General features: G+C 47.8%; 5 protein-coding genes across 5 annotated transcripts; 2 read left to right on the top strand and 3 right to left on the bottom strand.

Moving 5' to 3' along the window:
* Positions 1–581: 581 nt before the first annotated feature.
* Positions 582–3,290, bottom strand: BDV27DRAFT_42243 (uncharacterized protein). Its single transcript, XM_032076593.1, has 4 exons — positions 2,483–3,290; positions 2,063–2,349; positions 1,890–2,014; positions 582–1,827 (listed from the first exon to the last, which is right to left on the bottom strand). Exons 1-4 carry the CDS (start codon positions 3,129–3,131, stop codon positions 954–956), a joined length of 1,935 nt encoding a protein of 644 aa, XP_031923425.1. The 5' UTR covers positions 3,132–3,290; the 3' UTR covers positions 582–953.
* Positions 3,291–3,753: 463 nt separating this feature from the next.
* BDV27DRAFT_134726 (DNA repair protein RAD10) lies at positions 3,754–5,120 on the bottom strand. Its single transcript, XM_032068356.1, has one exon. The coding sequence runs from the start codon at positions 5,097–5,099 to the stop codon at positions 4,071–4,073; it is 1,029 nt and encodes a 342-aa protein (XP_031923424.1). The 5' UTR covers positions 5,100–5,120; the 3' UTR covers positions 3,754–4,070.
* Positions 5,121–5,282: 162 nt separating this feature from the next.
* BDV27DRAFT_42230 (mRNA-binding ribosome biosynthesis protein NOP4) lies at positions 5,283–7,602 on the top strand. Its single transcript, XM_032076592.1, has one exon. The coding sequence runs from the start codon at positions 5,298–5,300 to the stop codon at positions 7,479–7,481; it is 2,184 nt and encodes a 727-aa protein (XP_031923423.1). The 5' UTR covers positions 5,283–5,297; the 3' UTR covers positions 7,482–7,602.
* A 1-nt stretch (position 7,603) lies between these two features.
* BDV27DRAFT_42229 (putative progesterone binding protein) lies at positions 7,604–8,479 on the bottom strand. Its single transcript, XM_032076591.1, has 3 exons — positions 8,123–8,479; positions 7,933–8,028; positions 7,604–7,878 (listed from the first exon to the last, which is right to left on the bottom strand). The coding sequence occupies exons 1-3, from the start codon at positions 8,211–8,213 to the stop codon at positions 7,700–7,702; spliced, it is 366 nt and encodes a 121-aa protein (XP_031923422.1). The 5' UTR covers positions 8,214–8,479; the 3' UTR covers positions 7,604–7,699.
* Positions 8,480–10,496: 2,017 nt separating this feature from the next.
* On the top strand, positions 10,497–13,046 carry BDV27DRAFT_148799 (putative general amino acid permease (Agp2); the record flags this gene model as incomplete). Its single annotated transcript, XM_032070965.1, has 5 exons — positions 10,497–10,859; positions 11,474–11,706; positions 11,771–12,506; positions 12,557–12,933; positions 13,007–13,046. 5 exons carry the CDS (start codon positions 10,497–10,499, stop codon positions 13,044–13,046), a joined length of 1,749 nt encoding a protein of 582 aa, XP_031923421.1.
* Between the last annotated feature and the right edge of the window lie 73 nt (positions 13,047–13,119).

Raw genomic sequence — 13,119 nt, 5'->3', positions numbered from 1 at the left:
ACGTTTTCCACTAACCCACCACGCCCACTCCGGGCTTCTATCAGCAAGTTTCTATTTTTTACGTTTGATACCATGGATTGGGTTGATCGTATAACGAGGCGTGAACGAGGATGGACCGTTGATGAGTTGCGTTTCCTGGGCTTTATTTACATTTACCCTTGCCGGCATGTTATTGAATTATGTTTGTTCCACGGATGATGCTTGGAAGTCTGATCTCGAATCCGTGGAGGCTTTCCTTATTATTAATGGTTAGAGTGCAATCCAATACCCACCAAGTGATTTGAACTGGTTATCACGACATGACATGAATGTGTATGTATGTACGGCCGGATGTATAATAGATTCATAGACCCCATGCGGATGAGTCTTGTCATTTTTACGGACGTCAACCTTAAGGGAAAACATACTGGACCCGTTTGCAAACTATGCCAAGGTATCTTTCCTCAGTAATGTTGATTAGGTTAAGCTTTCCGGACTGTTGATTACTAGAAGCTTTTACACTACGTTCAAGTTCCAAGGTTCGCGGAATGCAGACTCCGTATACCTGGACTGGTTACTCCACCCACCCTTGCTTTTTCGGTCCGTGACCAGGGGTAATTAATTGATTGGTAGATCGAGTAAAGCTATCACAAGGTTTCAACTAATCTCTAGAGACTGATTCTTCCTTCCTATGCTTTGACTCCACGCCGTTGTACATCATGATGGATTAAGCTATATATATAACAGTTTGAAGGGACGTGAACGTATCATTTCGGAGGGTGAATGTTGAAATGAAGTAACAAAAGGAAAATACCAAATGCCTCTGCAGCTAGCAAAAAAGGAAAGGATGAACCAAAAAGGCCCAAATGCAAGGCAAGTTTTTCTCATGATATCCGTTACCGTAATCATACTCGTCATCATCATTAGTATCATAAATTGACTTTATAGCAAAACACTGCATTCAGGTCTGCCAGTCATGTAAGGATTGGTACATCTGTCTCTGAATATGGTGTGAAAGTTCTGAGATCAAAGTCCAGAATATCTTCGCGCATTTCGTCCTCATTCCAGAAGTATTCGGCCGATCGCCGGCGCTTCTGCTGTCGAGCCGCGAGGGCTTCTTCATCGACTTGGTCTGTCCCAAGGGCACATTCCTGTTGTGTTAGAATGAAATCTATTAAGACTTGCCGGAGACGGTCCCAGATCGTCCCCTGTCGTTTCCATTCCAGACGTTTGGCGATGCGGATCATCCGGGAGACGATCCAGCATCTCTCTCCTGCGTCGCAAGCATGGTCGTTTGAATAGCCACCGTTGTTTAGGAAAAGCCATAGTACGGAGGTAATGCTGGGGTTCGTATAAGGGTTGAGCTTTTTTATCTCCAAGTCCAGCCAGTCAAGGTATCGGTCGAAGTTGGAAGATGTTGAGTAACAATCGTATAACGCAACAGCCAGGAAGAAGAGACATGACATGCATGTGAATTCGTCAATGAACCGCACATCGCGTATCCCATGGTCGTAGTCTGGGAGCATAGTGAGGATCGAATATAACTGGGTGCCAGGGCCAAAGCGCTTGTTGCGGTGACCGGTATTGCTAGATACCATGATGGAAGGTGATTCAAGTGCAGTGTATTCCAGCTCATGAAGGCGGCGGAAAAATCTTAAGAAATCTTCACATGCCCGGAGTTGATCACAGAGGCTTTCTGCACCTTCTTCTGTTGCGAAATGATGGGGGATAGCAAAATGGATGTTAGTGTCGACAAAATCAAGTCCAGCGGGAGGACTATCCGGTAAGGTTCCAGACCAAGGTAACGAGGTACCATATATCGCCTTTGGAGCGCAACTGAAATCAACCCTACACAGAAATTAGTCGATGGCTACTTTGGGATAGAGGCTCAAGGCTGCTGTTAAGATTACCAGTATAAGACTTTCTCCAGGAAAGGGCTCGAGGCTCGCATTCCTTGCATCCCTCCTCGATTTTTGATCATCGACGCTAATCCCCTGAAGTGCATCCGTTCTATTGAGGCATCCTTCGACCATTTCTTCAACAGTGTCAGCTGCTGGAATAAACAAGCAAGGATGAAACCTACCTCGATAACAGCCATAGTAGCCACAGCGTAGATAGTCCCATCATGCTGACCCATAGAGTCTGCTTGGATGCGCTCGTTCATTAGCCGTAGCGCTCGCATTTTGTGGGTGAGACTTTGGACAGACTCCGCCTTTCCTTCTACGCCCGCACGATGCTTAGAGGCAATGGCAAGCATGGCTTGAAAAGGAAGTTCATCATGTAATGCGAATTGTCGGAATATCTCCATCAAGGGATTGTTCGCAATGGATTCGGCGAATTTATACATCATAGACGGATAAGTCACCACAACTTCAAATTGTAAGCCCCCAGCCATATCATAGAATTGAACCCCTAGGAGAGCCTGGACATCCGCTGCTTCCACTACTCTCAATTCATACCAAATCTACATGCAAATTCAGGGGGTGAGAGGATCAGGACTTACAGTGCTGGATCAATTCATGATCTACGTGGCTAACTGAGATCGGGTAGCAGCTAAAGGGGTCTCGCCTGCCTCCTTCTCCGGGAGACGCGCAAGGGTCAGACGTCGTGTAGTTAGCAATCGGAGGAGAAGTCTCCTCCTCACGTTTAACCTTGTGCAGTTTTGGTATCAGCAACCGTGAGGGTCTTCTAGTGTGTTCTGTATTATTCTGATCCTCGTTCTTAGTTGGAGATTCTGCTTTGACCTTTGCATAAGTCTCCTCTTGTACCTCTTCCACGCGGGAAGAAGTGTTTGATACATGAGTATCGGACGGAGGACGGGTGGTCCAACCGCTAACAGGTATACGAGATGGCCCTAGGCGAGCAATGCTGTCCAAACGCCGCTGATGCATGTATTGACGCATAGCATGACGGCGTACTTGACGCCGAGACTCATTATCCGTAACTAGCACAAACTCGAAGTTTCTGGACTGGGAGGCCTGCGGACCCGTCCTGGGGGATTGGTTGTTCTTGGACGGCCCTGCCACGTTGCTCGCATGATTGCTAGCAGGCTGAAGTGCGTATTGGTCCGCTGAACTAGAACAATTTGAGTCTTGGAAGTTGACGTCGGGCTTTATTCCGGGCCCAAAGTCCTTAGCACCCTCCTCCCCCATCGTCTCATGGTCCAGGCTCGGCCGGCTAAAGTTGGATGGTCCAGCTCAAGCCGCGTGCTGGAAGCAGTTGAGTGGAGAACAGCTTGCCGGTGGGGAACGCCGCTCGTTAATCGGATAAGTAAGAAACCTTCATCCCACACTGAGATCACTAGGGGCGGCATCCGAGATCCTGGTGCATATCAAGAGTGTCGTGTTGGAACCAAAACTTCCAATGTTGGCCGTCTCCCCGATTTCCCCTTTCGGTGCATTGCCCCACCAAATCCACACGTGATTCATCCTTACGTCTGACTCAGCAGCGTCTGTGTTTCTGCAATCCTCGTGAGAATTAGAGCCCTAGGTTAGGTGCCATGCCCATACAAAAGCATTCCTTTTCGCGATTTAAATGCAGGGGAGTCGTGATAGCTAGGGATTATCGTGCCCCATGCAGCGCCGTGTTGCTTGACATTAGCTTAAGAAATAAGCTCCACATGGCGAAGGAATCAGTTCCGCAGCCTCCCCATGGGGAAATCAGCTCTCGTTCTCACCCACTTTAGAGCTCTGCTATCAGAACTCAATGTGTGTAACTCGTTCACTATGCAATTCTAATGACTGCCGAAAAAAAAAATGTGTATTTAGGGGCTCATTTTGACTATAACCAATCTACTCCACAAAGAAAAGGTCTTGCGCAAAGGACCACATAAGCTGTAGGGACAACACATAGTGTCAAAGAAAGCTACCTTTGTTATGTGGCGTCTCATCCACCCGGCGGCACCTTTGACCTCTTCCACTTCGCGATGGGCCACGAACGCTGCTATCCAGTCACCGTGAACGCCACAGTATCCATCATGTTTGAATCTATGTCGCTTATTATACTTGAAATTGATTCACTTAGCGCGAACGCATTCATCTAGGTGCACACAGCGTAAGCAACTCAACTTTGTGTATTGGAAGCGAGTTCATTTATCCGCCGCTTTCTCTAAGTTTTGCCAAAGCTGCCACTATGCCGTCACTCATTCCTTCCCTCTGAGCAGCTTTGTCCGGATGGACACGTTCAACGAGGTCTTCCTGAGACCCCACATGCGCGCCTTCTGATTCTGCTGCTAACATTGCCTCTTCATCCTCATTATGTGCATTCGTTGAAGTTGACATCTTGCTGTTTCGACTCGTCGGCTCGTTGTTCTTTTGACTATATAAGTTTTGTGCAGGCGCCGCTGTTTTTCTCGATGCTTCCACCCTAAAGTCTTCTCTTACCGCATTACACCATTGTCGAACTTTCTTCTCACCCCAGCCGGGTACAGCGCTGATCTGTTCTGGCTGCGCGTTGATAGCATTTTGCAGACTTCCAAATGTGGAGATGAGGCTTGCCGCATCGGACTTGTTAATGCTTCTGGGCGCCGTGACAAACTCAATAAGTGACTCCTTATACGACTGTGCTTGCTGGGTGCGGATTGCAGTTGGTTGGGAGTTTTCGGAGGACTTGAATAATTCTAAGTAGTGCGCAGCTTCAGGAGCGGACCAACAAAGGGTCAGGGTGAGGTTGTTGATGATTGAGGTCTTAGATAGCTCCTTCAAACTATCTTCATGGTTTGGGATGTCTACCATAATCAGGAGAATACGAAGCAGATACTTCCCTGCGAGGAGTCGGATTCGAGAATAGATGTATTCAGGATGTAAGCGGTGATATTTCAAAGATAGGAAGAGTGCACAAGTAGTGGTCCCAACCACGTAGTCAGCCGGGATATCGGCATATTCCCAGGGCAGAAGTTTGATATGATTCAGTATTGGGTTGCCCTTTTGTCTCGTCGAAACAAGGAGAGCCGAAGGGGTGCTTCTGCTTGGCAGGACCTGCGGCTTTGGCTGCTGGACTTTTGAAGGCACTGGCCCTGTTGGTGTTTGCCTAGATGCAGGGGCCTCAGGCCTTGGGGTAGAGCTTCCTTCTACATTTGAAGGAGAGTCAACCCCCGTACTTTCGCCATATTCATTGACCATGACTTTTTGGACGGCGATAAAGGCGGGACTTCAACAGCGGTACTAGCAGTAACTCAATCACTATCTAATCGCAGTCGAGCCGTGCTCTCTTCACCGCCTAGACCCACTTTTATCTTCAAACCATCGCTGGGAATTTTCTGCCGCTGATTTTGATGCAAGGCAAAAAAGGAAAAGAGAAAAGCAATTCAAATTGCAGTGATGGCTGGAAAGAACGAGACTAGCCATAAAAGCCTCCCGAAAGGCAGAGGGGATTCTGAGGAGGTGGAAGCCGCCCTGGATGCCGCGAAGAATGACACAGTCCAGGAAGAATCGGTCTCCAACAAGCCTAGGAGAACTTTATTCGTTCGATCTCTGCCCGCCTCTGCGACGACCGAGAAGTTGGCGGAATATTTTTCGCAGTCCTACGTTATCAAACACGCTTTGGTCGTCAATGATTCCGAAACAAAGCAGTCTAAGGGATATGGTTTCGTGACGTTTGCTGATGTTGACGATGCGAAAGCCGCTCTGGAAGAATTCAGTGGATCTGTGTTCGATGGGAAAAAGATCAAGGTTGACTACGCCCAGCCCCGTCACCGTACAATCGATGAGAATGCGGGGAAGAGTGTACCATCATCTGCTGCGCTTGAGGCTAAAAAGCAGAGAGAGCAAGAGAGGGCTGCCACTCAGCCGCCCAAACTGATTGTTCGCAACTTGCCTTGGAGCATCAAGGAGCCGGATGACCTTGCAGTCCATTTCAGAAGCTACGGGAAAATCAAACATGTCAATCTCCCAAAGAAGGGAAACAAACTTGCAGGATTCGGTTTTGTGGTTCTGAGAGGAAAGAAGAACGCCGAGAAGGCACTGGAAGCTGTCAATGGAAAGGAGGTAGATGGGAGAACTTTGGCTGTCGATTGGGCCGTGGACAAGGCTGTCTGGGAGAATATACAACAAGATAGCCAAGAGCAGGAAAATGGAGAGGAAGAAGAGTCAAGCGACGCTGAGATGGCAGACGACGCCGAGGCTGAATCTGGTGTTGATGATGATGAAGACCTCCCCGAGGACGAAGATATGGATGACATCGATCAGAGTGATGAAGAGGAAGACGAAGACGAGGAAGAAGAAGAAGCGGAAGAGGAAGACAAAGAGGATGAAAGAACCGCCGCCACCGTCTTTATTCGGAATCTACCATTCACCTGTACAGATGAGACACTCTACGAACATTTTACTCAGTTCGGACCCTTGCGTTATGCACGCATCGTTGTCGACCCGGAAACCGAACGCCCTCGCGGTACAGGCTTCGTTTGCTTCTGGAAGGCGGAGGATGCAGCGGCGTGTGTGCGCGATGCTCCAAAACAACAAGACACCATTGTCCCAGAGAAGGAAAAGGCCAAAAAGGGCTCCATTGCATTCAAACATTCCGTCCTTCAGAATGAGAATGCCGACCCAACTGGGCGTTATACCTTGGACGGCCGAGTACTGCAGGTTTCCCGGGCTGTGAGTAAATCACGAGCTACGCAACTCGCAGAGGAAGGTGTCTCACGGCGTCTTGTTCGTGATACTGACAAGCGTCGCCTGTATCTTCTGTCTGAGGGAACTATCCCCTCGGATTCCCCTCTGTACAAGAAGCTCTCACCGTCTGAGATAAAGATGAGAGAGGACAGCTTCAAACAGCGACAAAGTTTTATCAAGAAGAACCCAACGCTTCATCTTAGTTTGACGCGGCTGTCCGTTCGAAACGTTCCCCGCCATATCACCTCGAAGGATCTGAAGCAACTCGCTCGACAAGCCGTTGTTGGTTTCGCCCAGGATGTCTCTGCTGGCTTGCGCCAGCCCCTGTCCAAGGATGAGCTACAGCGTGCTTCGGAAGAGATGAAGGAAGCTGAGCAGCTCAGAAAGAAGAAAGGTCTTGGTGTTGTGAGACAAGCCAAGATCGTTTTCGAAGGACGGGATGGAAGTAAGGTCGAGGAGAACCGTGGCGCCGGAAGAAGTCGAGGTTATGGTTTCGTCGAGTATTTTACCCACCGGCATGCGTTGATGGGACTCAGGTGGCTCAACTGCCACGCCGTCGAAGCCCCCGCAACCGGCTCCGAAGATGCTAAGGACAAGAAGAAACGACTCATTGTTGAATTTGCTCTTGAAAACGCAAATGTCGTCAGACGCCGCCAGGAGCAACAAGAAAAGATGCGTAATTTCAAGAAAGGTAGTCAGAAAAATGGGGACTCAAAAAATGGCGACTCCCAGAACAAAACAGCACCAAAGGGCAATAAACGAAAGCGCTCCGAGAGCAATAGCGACCAAGGGCAGGGTGGAGCAGATACGGAAGAACAGAACAAGGTTGCCAAACGCAATCGTATCATCGCAAAGAAAAGAATGCAGCGGAGGACTCGGAAGGGAAAGGCGTAGTTGGGGGCTCAAAAGTTATGAATGGCTAATTTTGTACACAGCATTTGATTTATAATTACTCATGCTTCAGTTTTAGACGTGGTTTACCTTGAAAGAAGCGGAAGCATCTGTGATGCTCCATAAACATCTGAAATCAAAATAGCTCAAATCCCATGGGTATAGTACCTATTCCAAGGCGTAAAGATAGCTGATTCCGCATCACCCACTTGCCCCTAGCATCAGTAGTTTGTAGCGTCTTTCACCTTTCCAACAATATTATACCTATTGCTGAAGAACGTGAACCACTCATCTAAAACCGTCTTTTCCTTATCTTCGAGATCGTACCAATCTGGTCTACAGTCCTCCGGTTTCAGAGACGAACAGGCCAGAGCTCGAGAAGGGTCTTTTCCTGCGAAGACTGCAACATTTGTCAGAGTAGATCCTGACTACTGGGGGGACGGAGATGACCTACCACGATACGAACCATCTGGGCCATAGGCTGAGTTTTTGGATACGTCGAAAACGATACCCTTGATGGCGACCCAAGTCGGACGGTTGGGATCCGTACCTAGTGGTGGAATTATCCTCGGTCAGCTTAATATCTCGGTGAGGGTGTAGATAGACTTTTGAGGTACTCAGCATCGACTAGAGAGAACACGTACCGTCGCACTTTGCCAATTCCTCCACGGTAATTGGATCATCCTTGGGGGGATCGAGTTGAACAGGAACCTTGGGTTTGAAACGTTCAGACATGTTGATACAATTTTTCAAGACAAATTCGTATCTTTCAATATGGATCGAGTATGGATCAGAAGCTGTTATATGTTTTCGGTGTCGGAAAGTCGATAGAAGTCGGGCCGACACAAAACGCGGGGCTGTTAGGCGGGGGGAAATTTTGATGCAAAGACCGACATAACCGTGGGTCTGACCGTGTTTGACGTGATTCAATTTGAACCATGTGCAAGATACACCTCGTTTATCATCCTCCTCGTTGAATTGCGACCATGTAATTGGCTGACAATAAGGGTTTGTAGGTACTGTTATCCATCAGCTTCGAAATAGAATTCAGCAATAGATTAGTTGCTTTATCGATATATAACGTTCAAAGATCTTTGGAATATAAAGAAAGAAAGAAAAGTCACTGGAACTGTCGCGTGGTCGAACTGACGTCAACCGCCACCAACCCCTGTCCCTCAAACCATGTATAAGTAGAAGAACTGTATCCAAGCGGAAAAGACTGGCTCTAAGCTACCTTCTCTGATCACTTCCATGATCTAAAATACTTTCAACAATACTACCTTCAACTATCCTCTAATCCAAACCGCTCCACAGCGAAGATTGGTACGTTGAGAATGTCTTCTTCACTGCAAGAACCTCAAGGGAGCTCGCACAGTCTAAGCTCGGCCTCGCAAAGCCAAACGCCTTCTGGAAACATCAGGAGATCCCGTGGGGCGAGCACTGTCGAACCTGATATGTCGCATTATCTCTATTTTGAAGATAACGATTGCTTCTTCCCGCCAACCGAGTTGGGTCAGAAACCACCGAGGCAGGGAGAGGGACGAAAACCAAGGCAATCGCCGATGGATGCGGAACAACCGCGAGTCCCAGAGGAATGAGGGCCGAAACAATTGTTATTACAAAGTTTGAGGCTTGAGATATCCTACTATAATGTAATAGCTAATTCACTGATAAAGGCCTGCCGAGGAATCATTTATACTGCTCTATCTAGAGTTCAACCCAGGAATATTTAAATAATTAGGCTGTAGCTTTCATTGTTGGAGGCCATTTCATACTACAATTTTACGGGTAGTACTTATAGTGGTATGGTGTTTGATTGTCTAAAAGACTCATTTGATTACTACCAGGTAGCCCTGCTTACTTTATGAGCACCTTTTCTTCCCCACCCCACTCTTCCTTCTTTTCTTGGTAAGGGAATCCAATCTCGACCTCGATAGCAAACATTATATGTATTGAACAATACACCAACATTGTTAACTGCAGGTAAAGAAAGTTTTCACTTGACGATACAGTAGCATGTGAACCCATGATTTAGAAGACGCTACTGGAAGAAACCATACAGAGTAAATGCAAGCCAAGTGGAGCCTCTGGTCTTTAGTAGTTAGTTAACCGCAGGGTTAGATCGCAGCCTAATCAATTAATTCCCTTTATCGAGAGGTATTAGAATTTCTTCCAAAATAATGACGAAGATTCTTCTCTGGGCCTAACTTTGTGAGTGAGACTAGCTACTACCCCCGCTAAATCTATAAAACGGGCATGGGCTCCGTACTGGATTGACCGACAAGCAGTGAGTGACACGTTGAAATGTGCCCCTCCAACAATGCGCCCCACGCGGGTTGCATTCCAACACACCTGATACGGTTGAAGTTAGCCCGTTACGGTGGGACATAATTTCCACATTGGAATATGATTCTACTTAGACGCTTTAAAGACTGCCCCTTCTCCCCCATGGGACACTGGGAACCGATTCCCTGTACGGATTCATTGTCCTCTGTGTTACTCTAAAGATAGGCGACCACGAAATCATGGTCATGATTCCAAAGACTGACGCAAGGGCTGATGGTTCAGCCACTTAGATCAAAAAATGAGAGTAGTATGCGCTTGCTCCGAAATCCCATTAACCTCGGATGGTGCGCATCTGTCCGCTCTTGTGGGGATTCCTCCACCGTAGGTGAGCTTCTACCACATTTTCGCTGAGCGGTGATTTGCTCATGAGAACCTTTCATAGTAACTACTACTGTAAACTACTGCACGTCTAGATCTTATTGGTTTTTTGATCCTTCTTTTTTTTTTTCTTTCTCGTTCCCACAAAGTCGGGTATACTACGGCGATACCATGATCAGTTGCCCGGCTCAGCTAGTTTGCAAAATTTCTCACAAGGCGCCTCCTTCCTTAACCCGCTGGTTATCTTGCGTCTCCCTCTTTTCTTTTCTTTTCTCCTTATATACAACCTATCCCATCTTTAACGCTACAACTCACATAAACACTCTCAACCCTGAGGGCCAGTAGTAATCGGCTATGATCAACTCTGATTCAGACCCTGAGCGTGCCCAGGGGCCTGTCGCAACCTCCTTCCACCATGGAGAACTTTCCTTTCTATCGGCGGACAAGCTGACGAGGCGGCTGGGCTCTTCAATGGGCATCCCTGAGAAGAACCCCGCGATGAACCACAGTGAAGAGTCACTCAATGCTGGATCCAACATACTTACCAAGGACGGCACGCACCGATTTCTCAAATCACGGCATATCCAGTTGATTGGTATCGGAGGTACAATTGGTACGGCGCTTTACGTCCAGATTGGCCAAAGCCTGCTTAATGGTGGTCCCGCCAGTTTATTTCTGGCATTCACGATATGGTTAGTTTTCATAACCCTTGTTGATGTACTCTTTTACCTGTCACCGTGGCTTGTGTTTGATTGGGGTTACTGTGTCTCAAAGAACCTTAAAATATTGGTGAGTCTATACGGGCAGCAAAGAAACGAATATTACTTCTCGTTTGAGATCCAGTTTGCAAAGGAAAAAAGATGCGGCGCCAATGAATACAAAGCAAAAACATAAAACTCCGCTCCACAGATCCTCAAACCGCCGTGACATGCACCGCGGTTTTGGAAGAGACAACCAGAGCCCAGACCCCATATTCTTTCCCACACAAGTCCGATTTGCTACTTCTATATCTGGGGCCGTGGAGTCTTATACATCTCTTTTTCTTAGGTGCTCCGTCATTTTAGCTATAACTGTTTGTACGAACTCCCAGCCCCCCAAGCTCCGAAATCCTTGCCTTTCTTCGTTATTACCGCCAGCAGCGTTTTCCTCCCAATGCAGCCCTCTCGGTGGATGGCGATAGGTCTCCATAAGCGCCACATTCCCCCGTGTGTCCATGTCCATAGAATCCATCAGTTTTCACGTCCCCAATTTCCCATTGCGGCTATGCTGGTCTACCCCAATGCGATCTCTCTTCCATGCGCTTCCGTTATGTAGCATTTACTGAACCACAGGAACTCCTAGGTCTGGCTGAGATGGTTGTATACCTTCCCGTCTCCTCTCCTTTTATCCACTTTGCTGGCCGCTATGTCGACGAAGCCTTTGGGGTAGCAGCCGGTTGGAATTTCTTCGTCTTCGAAGCTGTGCAGGTGCCATTCGAAATCACCGCATGTAGTATGATCATCCACTACTGGAGCGATGTGGTCCCAACAGTTGCAATCATAGTCATTGTGCTTGTGCTCTATGCGTGCGTTATTCCTCATGCGATTAGGGGCGCCCCCGTGGTACTTCATTTCTAACCCATAAAATAGATTCTTGAATGTCTTCGCCGTGAACTACTATGGTGAAGCCGAGTTTTGGCTTGCTCTGGGAAAAGTCCTACTCAGTATAGGTCTGATCGTCTTCACGTTCGTTGCAATGTTGGGTGGCAATCCCCAAAAGGACCGATTTGGGTTTCGCTATTGGCAAGAGCCTGGTTCATTTGCAGAGTATTACAAGACGGGGGACCTTGGGCGATGGTTAGGATTTCTGGCTTGCTTGATCAAAGCGAGTTTCACCATTGCGGGCCCCGACTATGTGTCAATGGCCGCTGGAGAAACGGAGAATCCACGAAAGGTCTTGCCGAAAGCATACAATGGCGTCTTCTACCGACTCACGTCATTCTTCGTTCTAGGAGCACTATGCGTGGGTATTTTGGTCCCTTACAATGACCCGACCATGGTCAATGCATTCGAAAAGGACCTACCTGGCGCGGCTGCATCGCCCTATGTCATTGCGATGGACAGACTGGGTATTCCGGTTCTACCCCATATTGTCAATGCCATGGTCCTTGGAGCCGCCTTCAGTGCAGGAAACAGCTATGTCTACTGCGCAAGCAGATGCCTGTATGGACTTGCGCTAGACAACAAAGCGCCAAAAATCTTCAGGAAATGCACGAAGAATGGCGTTCCCATCTACTGCGTGGGGCTTGTCCTGCTGATTGCGCTGTTAGCCTTCCTGCAGGTCTCCAACAGCGCATCAGTTGTGCTCAATTGGTTTATCAACCTGGTAGGTCACCCCATAAAGATCTCAAGGCAAGCGGCTAAACCGTGCATCAGGTTACTGCGTCGCAATTGATTAATTTCTCGGTCGTTACATTCTCCTATACCCGCTTTAGGAAGGCGCTCATCACGCAAAATGTTCCCCGCAGCTCTCTCCCGTATCAAAGTCTCGGTCAGCCTTACGTTGCCTATACGGCCCTGGTCTGTACGGTAGTCATGACGTTTGTGGGTGGGTATGAAGTCTTTCTACCTGGAAAATGGGATATTCCCACCTTTTTCTTCTCGTACACGATGATTGGAGTATTCCCAATCATTTTCTTTGGATGGAAGCTTTGGCACAAGACCCATGTTCGAAAACCTGAAGAAATTGATCTGAAGACTGGACTCGATGAAATTGACGAGTATGAAAGAAATCATGTGTCGTTGCCTGCGAGGTATGTGCTGTCCATTCTATCTGAAGTATTTCCAACTCCGCTATTATTTTTGCGCGACTAAACATCCTCATAGCAATATATTCTCGAGATTTGCCGATTGGATTTTCGGCTAAGGCTGTACATTCGCCTCTGCTTTTTTGGTGGCCTGTTGTTCAGGAACTTCAGCTGTACGGCATTACGAATTGA

Source organism: Aspergillus caelatus, assembly GCF_009193585.1.
Source record: "Aspergillus caelatus strain CBS 763.97 unplaced genomic scaffold BDV27scaffold_217, whole genome shotgun sequence".
In the NCBI taxonomy this organism is placed as follows: Eukaryota; Fungi; Ascomycota; class Eurotiomycetes; order Eurotiales; family Aspergillaceae; genus Aspergillus; species Aspergillus caelatus.
This window is presented reverse-complemented; position numbering and strand designations above follow the sequence as displayed.

What these genes read in the sequence shown, in the direction of transcription:
- BDV27DRAFT_42243 (XM_032076593.1), bottom strand. Translation starts at nt 3,131, where the DNA reads ATGGGGGAGGAGGGTGCTAAGGACTTTGGGCCCGGAATAAAGCCCGAC. An exon ending in CTACTATGGCTGTTATCGAG is followed by an intron (nt 2,015 to 2,062) that starts GTAGGTTTCATC and finishes ACACTGTTGAAG; the next exon opens with AAATGGTCGAAGGATGCCTC. An exon ending in CTGGAGAAAGTCTTATACTG is followed by an intron (nt 1,828 to 1,889) that starts GTAATCTTAACA and finishes ATTTCTGTGTAG; the next exon opens with GGTTGATTTCAGTTGCGCTC.
- BDV27DRAFT_42229 (XM_032076591.1), bottom strand. Translation starts at nt 8,213, where the DNA reads ATGTCTGAACGTTTCAAACCCAAGGTTCCTGTTCAACTCGATCCCCCC. An exon ending in GGAATTGGCAAAGTGCGACG is followed by an intron (nt 8,029 to 8,122) that starts GTACGTGTTCTC and finishes TTCCACCACTAG; the next exon opens with GTACGGATCCCAACCGTCCG. An exon ending in CCCAGATGGTTCGTATCGTG is followed by an intron (nt 7,879 to 7,932) that starts GTAGGTCATCTC and finishes CAAATGTTGCAG; the next exon opens with TCTTCGCAGGAAAAGACCCT.
- BDV27DRAFT_42230 (XM_032076592.1), top strand. Translation starts at nt 5,298, where the DNA reads ATGGCTGGAAAGAACGAGACTAGCCATAAAAGCCTCCCGAAAGGCAGA.
- BDV27DRAFT_134726 (XM_032068356.1), bottom strand. Translation starts at nt 5,099, where the DNA reads ATGGTCAATGAATATGGCGAAAGTACGGGGGTTGACTCTCCTTCAAAT.